Below are 7,646 nucleotides of genomic sequence, written 5' to 3'. Positions count from 1 at the left end.
ATATATATGTACATGTAATCTACAATTATTTTTTAGTTTAAAATTGTTTCGTTATTTATTTCAATTTATACTTAATTTTTGGGGGCTCCTGCCTTGTTTGATGACGTCAGAAGCGAGAAATCGCCAAAAAAATTCTACACCACCCTGCCACCCAATATATGAATACATACCACTCAAATAATAACTTTAGTAATGTGAAACAAGAATGACAAATAACACACAAATACATATACGAAAAATATCATATTGATTTATTGTACAATTTTAATTATATAAAAAGTGAAGCTATTCAGTTTCGATATATTTAGATTTAAACATACATCACGAATAAAAATCGATATAAATATAAACTAATAAGGTAATTAATCAACTTTTCTAATGATGTTTAGGAGAAGTAGAATAGAATATATTTTCAACATAAATATAACGTTAAAAATATATTTTGGACAGTCATCGTATTATTAATCATGTTATTAAATCAAATATTAAAGTTCAGACATGTCCAGCAAAGCATTTAAATGCGTTGGCATCCAATTTGTACCATTATGACATACGAATAAGACATTGCTGTCGATATACGCCTGAACATTGCCTACTTTGTACACTTGCTTAGCCTCCTTATATCTGTTCGGGATCGGCATAAATAATATACCTCTCTCTTCGCATTTCTTTTGTACGAAATCTTTGAAACCCTGCGGAATCTGCGAGGCCGTTCGTACCGCCTCTGCGAGTCTCTGTAAGGAAACAGTAACGTAATAACACAAAGAATAGCAATATGCGTAATATTACTTGAGAGTCATTATTTAACAATGTCAATTTAAACAAATATAATGCGTAATTCCTGTACCTCCATTCTCGGCTGCGCAATCGGTGCCATCTGAGACATCGTCGGCTGAGTTCTCTCTAAACTTATTAAATACAAAACCTGTTCTAGTGCGCCAGGTTGATGATTTTGTGACCCATTGACGGCCCTATTCATCATGTCCAATGCTTTCTTCAAGTGCTCTGTAAATCGCATATTTGACTCATATTTTAATCAATTCCAACTACGAAGGAAGAAAGGATATAAATATAACATTACAATATAACATACCTTTTATTACTGGTTCCGCCAGTAACTTTTCGCTCAACATTTTTTTCCAATTCAAGTACCATGTTATAACTTGATCATAATTAGGCGAATGATTGAGCCAAAGTGCCAAGACTTGTAGCCATTTTGGGAAAAAGAATTTATCGAGCAATCCTGCCATGATATGAACAGGGATCAATTCCTTCCACTCATACACGCAATTCCATTGATCCAAGTGCTGTTGATGTGGATTTATGACGAACTCGGATAAGGTTATTTGCAATTTTGGAATAATATTCTTCACTAAAAACGCCTCCATGTCTCCCTTGGCGAACACCTCTGCCCAAGGTTGCAGCATTAATCTAGCGGATCTGTCTGACGGATGCCAACCTCCTAATGCAGATCCGAGTTTTCGACGTATTATTGGATAAATTAACGTATCTAAACGATTTCCTAAATAACAGCAAGAAATAGTTATTGTTACAACGACAATTCGTCTCTATAGTTTAATACATAATGTGAAGAATATATATATTTACGTAATAACGGCAACCAAGGATGAATCCATGTGTGAATAGGTACAGTATCGGTAAGAGGATTCCATTCTTCCACCTCCAGTGTCAATTTCGGTAACACTAATAAATCTAGTATATTTTCCATTATCCAATTAGGTAATAGCGGCATCCAGTACTCTATTAACTCAATTAAAGGCTCGGGCTGTCTACATGTCCACTGCCTAATTTGTTCATGAATGATATTAGAGAATAGATATATTGAAAGAACTATTTGTATATGTTTTAAAATGTAAAATAATTAAAAGAAACCAATAGATTTACACAGTATACGTAGTATTAAAAATGTCAATATTTTCTCACATCCTTCGATTAATTTTACTTTTTTAAATTATCATATATAAATTTGTTAACGTTTATTATAGGAATTACTTACTGTATGGCTCCTCTGATCGACGGCATCCAAGCATTCCATACTAGTTGATCGTATGAATGCATAGTCCGTGTCTGAAGCGTACTAACTCCACTCTCTAAGATACTCTTCCATTGTTCAAATAACTTAATTGGCTGTTTCGGTTGCATCAATGGATTCCAAGTGAGCAGACAATCTTTTATCTTTGGTGCTACAAAACTGCTGGCTAATTCACTGAGTTCGTACATTTTGTACTCTTCGTAATAATTGTCTTGCAAATTTTTGAAAGCCTCCGCGGTTTCTTGCAGCGACAATTCGTTCGTCTCATTCGTCAATCTATCCACAATTACAAGCACATTTTCTAAGGTGTCGATCAATTGACTATGCTGATCCACGACTTTGGATAAATTCTTTTTCTCCGCTTCTAAAGCAACCATTCTATCATTTAAATGCCTCATTCGCCGATCGTTTTGAATAATATCTTGCTCACACATGTCCACGAGTAAATTTAAATTATGTTGCAATTCGGGCAGGGCAAAGTTCACTTTCGATTTCTTGTCGGACGTAATTACGGTCTCATCAGGACACTGTTGACCACCAGCTATCGCATGATATCCGCTAAGAATCCTTTGTTCTGGCCCTGTCATATCAATAACTTTAACTCTACTCATATCGCTAGACACTGGAGCTTTTCTGTTAGGCTTCAGTTTTCCATCTTCCAAAACTTGATCCACACTTCTATAGCAGTATCTGACTTTTTTCTTGTTACTGGTATCACCCTTCCGCCATTGAGATACCTTGGACTTGGATTCTTTTGTTTCCTCCCCATCGTCATCCTTCTTTTTCTCGGGAATCTTTGGTGTCTTTTCGGGACCATACGCGCCAATCGCGCCTCTTCCTTTTCTGAGATGTGCCTCCACTGGCGCGCTTATTCCTTGTAATTGTTTACCTAAACCTTTACCAGGTTCAAATCCCATCTAAATAAAAAATATACCTTCTATTAATTTGCTACATTACTTCATCTTGCTATGATTTAGAAACAAATTACTATCATTGCTCATAAAATACCTGCAGCAATAATTTAGCGCCAATGCCTTTTGTATGCATTTCCCAACTACCCATTCCAGTTTTCATCAGCAATGGATTAACTTGATTGCGCTTTTTACGCAGGCCTGCGATGTCACTGTCCAAGGTCAAGGCAAAGGATGGACGTTTGGAACTATTTGACCTCTCATCTTCTGAACTAAATAAAAGATATTAAATATATATATATACATTTAGTACTGTGTACCACATCACCTACGTATGGATGACGTATTTTTGCAAGGGCTCATTACCCATCTATTTGAGTGAGTTTTATTTACTTAAGTAGGAGCAATTTCATTAGATATTTCTAAATATATCGAATAAAAACAATAAAACTTCAGTTTTGTAGTACCATGAATATATACTTAAAACAAAATAATCAAAAATTACTTTTGGCCTCACAGGGCTCACGTTTGAAATGTGCTGGGCATTCAAAGTATCATAAAAGTTTACTTTAATAATTATAGAGAAATAAAAGAATTGGTTTACATTAGAAAATATTTATGTTGAAACTGTACCTCGAGCTACTGTGCCTTGTCTCCCGCATCTCTTCGTCATCTTCTTCGTCATCCTTGTCTTCTTTCTCTTTTGGTTGTCCCGCCTGTTGGATACCACCAGCGACAAAACTAACCGGCGCCGTATAATTTTTGGGACCCTTGTTAAAGGTTTTGAAAGATGGTCTGGCAGATAATTCATCTTCATCGCTGTCATCTGCCCATATTCCTGTTAATAAAAAGAAGCCACGTATTATAAAAAAGTAACTCTCGAATAGCCTATCGAGAACAGATTTTAAAAGTGTCCGCTGCAAATTTTGTCAACGGAATACCGGAATGCTAGCAGAAATAGAACGGAATCTGCTGACACAAAATATAATAGCAAATCGATTGTCATACCTAGCATTTGCTGTTTCTTCGAGAGTTTGCGTCGGGGACGAGCTATATTAAATTCATTCTCTAAATCATAATCGGTGATTTCGAAGCTCTCCACTTCGTCCTCAGACATCTTGCCGTATTATTTGACTAATTACAAATATAAATATTGTATCACTTCGTGCAACAATATAACCTTCAAGGACCACAGTTTACCAAAGCTTACGCTCGAATATACTGATACACATTAGAAAACACGTTAACGTATCGTTGATTGCCCTGAGAAAACACACAATTTGCGAAACCGACAGATAACACTTTGTTCGTGATTGATTATGTGTTTTTTATTAATAACGTAAAATATATCACGATAGAACCAGAGAGCAAGCTGGAGCAAGCAGAGAGAAAATCCTGTGAGCAGTGTGAGCAACCATGCATGATGTAAAAAAAGAGACTAGTGACTAGTGACTTTATTCCGTAAAATGGTATCAAGCAAAACGCAGGCGTGGCTGCTGTCATTTTATTTGAAATAAACTAATAAAGGTATTACGTAAATAAGAATAATGTAGATTTAATGAAACTTGGATAACATTAGTGGTAGTTGGCAAGATCAATTTACAGTTTTCCTGTTTTAACCAGAAAAATCTGAAAGCGTAATTTGAAAAATTTTGGAAATAAGAACGAGACGCGTAGTGAGTGTAATAACGTTTTTATCACGTGAAGTTGACCGCGCGCGCGGTAAACGAAGCGGCTCCGCCATGTTGATTACGTTTTCCTTCCTGCATTTCCAGAATGCAGCGGACAGCGGACAGTGCGGACACACGGAACGGATCGGCTCCGGAACGAGTGGCGTCGCGGCGACTCATTTAATTGGTAAAAATAACTTATATTAACCTTGCATGCATCATTCACTATAGTATCTATCGCGTAGTATAGATTTATGGCGCTCGGGTATTGATATTACGTAAAAATACGTATTTTGCGGTACTTGCTTGGCCGAAGGCGCGTCGCGCGGGCAATCGCGAAAGTGACGATCGTATTTTCCAATGTCGCGAATATCGCGGATATCTGCCCAAAATATTAATACGCCTATTCACTAGAATACAAAATAACAGTCGTTAATATTAATAGCTGAACTTATAATATTGATTCATTTTCGAAGTTCAGAAAATTCATAATCGGCATAATCGCGAAGTTAAGAGCGAGACGCGAGCGACGCTGCGCGCCATGGCGCTCTTGGTACGAGAAGTTGCCCGCGCGGGAGACGAAGCGGCTCCGCCATATTGATTACGTTCTCTTTTCATTTCCAGAACGCGGCGGGCACGAGACGGATCGGCTCCGGAACGAGTGGTCATTTAACTGGTAAAAATAGCACATATTAACCTTGCATAATTATTCACTGTAATATATCCATGGCGTAGTGTAGATTTAGCGCTTGGATATTGATATTTCGTAAAAATAATACGTATTTCACGGTACTTATTAATTCGGCCGAAGCCGAAGGCGCGTCGTCGCGCGGGCAATCGCGACAGTGACGATCGTATTTTCTAATGTCGCGAGTATCGCGGATATCTATCCAGAATATTAATACGCCTATTCTAAAATGTAAAATAACAATCGTAATAAAAGTCGAGCTTATGGTATATTTGCTCTTCGAAGTTCGGAAAATGCATAATCACGAAGTTGAGAATAAGACGCGGAGTTGTCCGTGCGGAAGAGAAAGCGGCTCCGCCATATTAATTGCGTTGTTCTTTCATTTCCAGAACGCGGCGGACACGGGACGGATCGGCTCGAATCCGGAACGAGTGGCATCGCGACTTATTTAATTCGTAAGTATATAACATGTATTAACTTTGCATCTATTTACTGCAGAATCTATCGCATAGATTCGGCATTTGGATATTGATAATCTGTTTAAACGCGTATTTTGAAAGCCTTGTTCGGCCGAAGATCTATCGCGCGGATTAATCTAGCGACGCTGGCGTCGCTCTTAGCGCGCGAAAAATTGTTTACCGTCATCTTAAATACATTTTGTTGCATTTTTATTTGTGAAATATCGCTGATATCGAACGTATCATAATTTCTTCTTCTACTTTTATTTCTCCGCTGTCGCAATATAATTAAGTACGCGTCGTGTGTGATTAATATGGAGAATATCATACAAAGTATGACAAAGCCACGCGATCATTATATTCTAGTGTAGTGATTACTTGTAATAGCATTCAATTGTAATCAATATTTTGTTTATTTTAGGAAACAGTTGTGAGTGCTACGATGAAATCAAATAGCAATGGGATAGAAGAGAAGAGAAGCCGAGGAGGCAGCCAGGTGTAGCAGAGGTGAGCATTTCATAATCTATAATCTTCCATGAAGTGTTACTGATGGAAATAAATATTTATTTGCTCAGTAGTTGCGTATCGTTTTCAGATCACTATATAATGTAATAGTATATGCATCTTAATGTATAGTATTTTATCTTTAATATATTGTTTAATAAATAAAATATGTATAAAATATATTTACTTGTTAATATATAAAATATTTCTAAATAATTAAAATTTATAATAGTTGAAATTATATCAGGATTCGATTTTTTTTATACAAGTTGATATCTAAAAAGACATTTTTATTAAGACGTTAGTCTTTCGTTAAATATTTGTTGAAATTACGAATAAAGTGGTATACTTACCTGAAAAAATTATTCTTTCATATATTTATTTTAGACATTATTTTAATTGAATTTTTTTGTATGTTACAGATCAATATAACTCCTTTGTTGTGTGATGCGTAAAAAAGAGGGTTTAGATGGAAGAACCCGAGGAGGATGGAATTAACAACCCGAACAGTCTGAGATACAGTGGTGAGTATAATTTACTTTTATATATCATGTTATATACAAAAATTTTGGTTACTTTTTTTTAATCGAATCGTTTATTTAAATGTTTTAGAAAATAACACGAAGAGTCGCATCGAGGGAATCCAAGCTGACAACCTGAGAGGACCAGCCTAAGAGGAGGAGGAGGCCTGGGAGAGGCATCAGGCGCCAGCGGAACAACTTTGCGGTAAATATTATTTTTTATTTTTGGCAAAAGTAATTTTTTTCCTGTTTATTCTTCAGCCTTTTTATTTCACCATGATTTAGAAATAACAGAAGAAAAGGAGTAATTTAATATTTTATAAAAATTAATTCTTGTAAAGACCTTTTTTGGAAAACGTATAATTATTTAAATAAATATATAATTGAATAATGAATAAATAAAATGTTCGATGCGCATAAGAATTATGTTTTAAAACATTAGGTTTTCTGAACATTGTTTTAATATAAATTTTATATTTGTCTATTACAGAATCAACGTAGCTACGATTGCAGATATAATTCCGCTGTTGCGCATCGGGGTCGGTGAGTGATAAATATACATATTTGCGCTTTTTTTATTTCGGGTAATCGCGGTCATATTTGTAGGTATATTAGATAGAGAGATACGGGTAGGAATACGGGTAAAAATTAGATAAAAATCAGCAGAAGCGCTTAGTGATTCTTTATAACATAGTTGGTTCTTGCTTTTAGTTTCTTGTTGGATCTAAGCAGCCATTTAAATGATGTTTCTATTGAAATATTTACAAAATTACAAATTCCATTCGGTTTCTGTTGATAATCCGCTGTCAGATCGTATCGATAGGCTTTGCCGGCAAAACAC

The 7,646-nt window shown here is 35.8% G+C and overlaps 1 protein-coding gene and 1 long non-coding RNA gene across 2 annotated transcripts; one reads left to right on the top strand and one right to left on the bottom strand.

Annotated features, from left to right (window-relative positions):
* Window positions 1-228: 228 nt before the first annotated feature.
* Sip1 (septin interacting protein 1) lies at window positions 229-4,364 on the bottom strand. Its single transcript, XM_071710969.1, has 8 exons — window positions 3,973-4,364; window positions 3,598-3,802; window positions 3,062-3,236; window positions 2,018-2,970; window positions 1,609-1,805; window positions 1,094-1,522; window positions 848-1,005; window positions 229-734 (listed from the first exon to the last, which is right to left on the bottom strand). The coding sequence occupies exons 1-8, from the start codon at window positions 4,079-4,081 to the stop codon at window positions 486-488; spliced, it is 2,475 nt and encodes an 824-aa protein (XP_071567070.1). The 5' UTR covers window positions 4,082-4,364; the 3' UTR covers window positions 229-485.
* A 373-nt stretch (window positions 4,365-4,737) lies between these two features.
* On the top strand, window positions 4,738-7,473 carry LOC139775192 (uncharacterized). The gene is made up of 7 exons (XR_011718761.1): window positions 4,738-4,821; window positions 5,259-5,310; window positions 5,712-5,777; window positions 6,202-6,287; window positions 6,707-6,808; window positions 6,897-7,010; window positions 7,296-7,473. It is a non-coding gene; the product is annotated as an uncharacterized lncRNA (long non-coding RNA).
* Window positions 7,474-7,646: the final 173 nt, after the last annotated feature.

This window comes from Temnothorax nylanderi, unplaced genomic scaffold (genome assembly GCF_030848795.1).
Source record: "Temnothorax nylanderi isolate EJ_2023f unplaced genomic scaffold, tnyl_v1.0 TNYL_tig0094_pilon, whole genome shotgun sequence".
NCBI lineage: Eukaryota > Metazoa > Arthropoda > Insecta > Hymenoptera > Formicidae > Temnothorax > Temnothorax nylanderi.
Note: the sequence above shows the minus strand (reverse complement) of the source record. Positions and strands in the feature narration are given on the sequence as shown.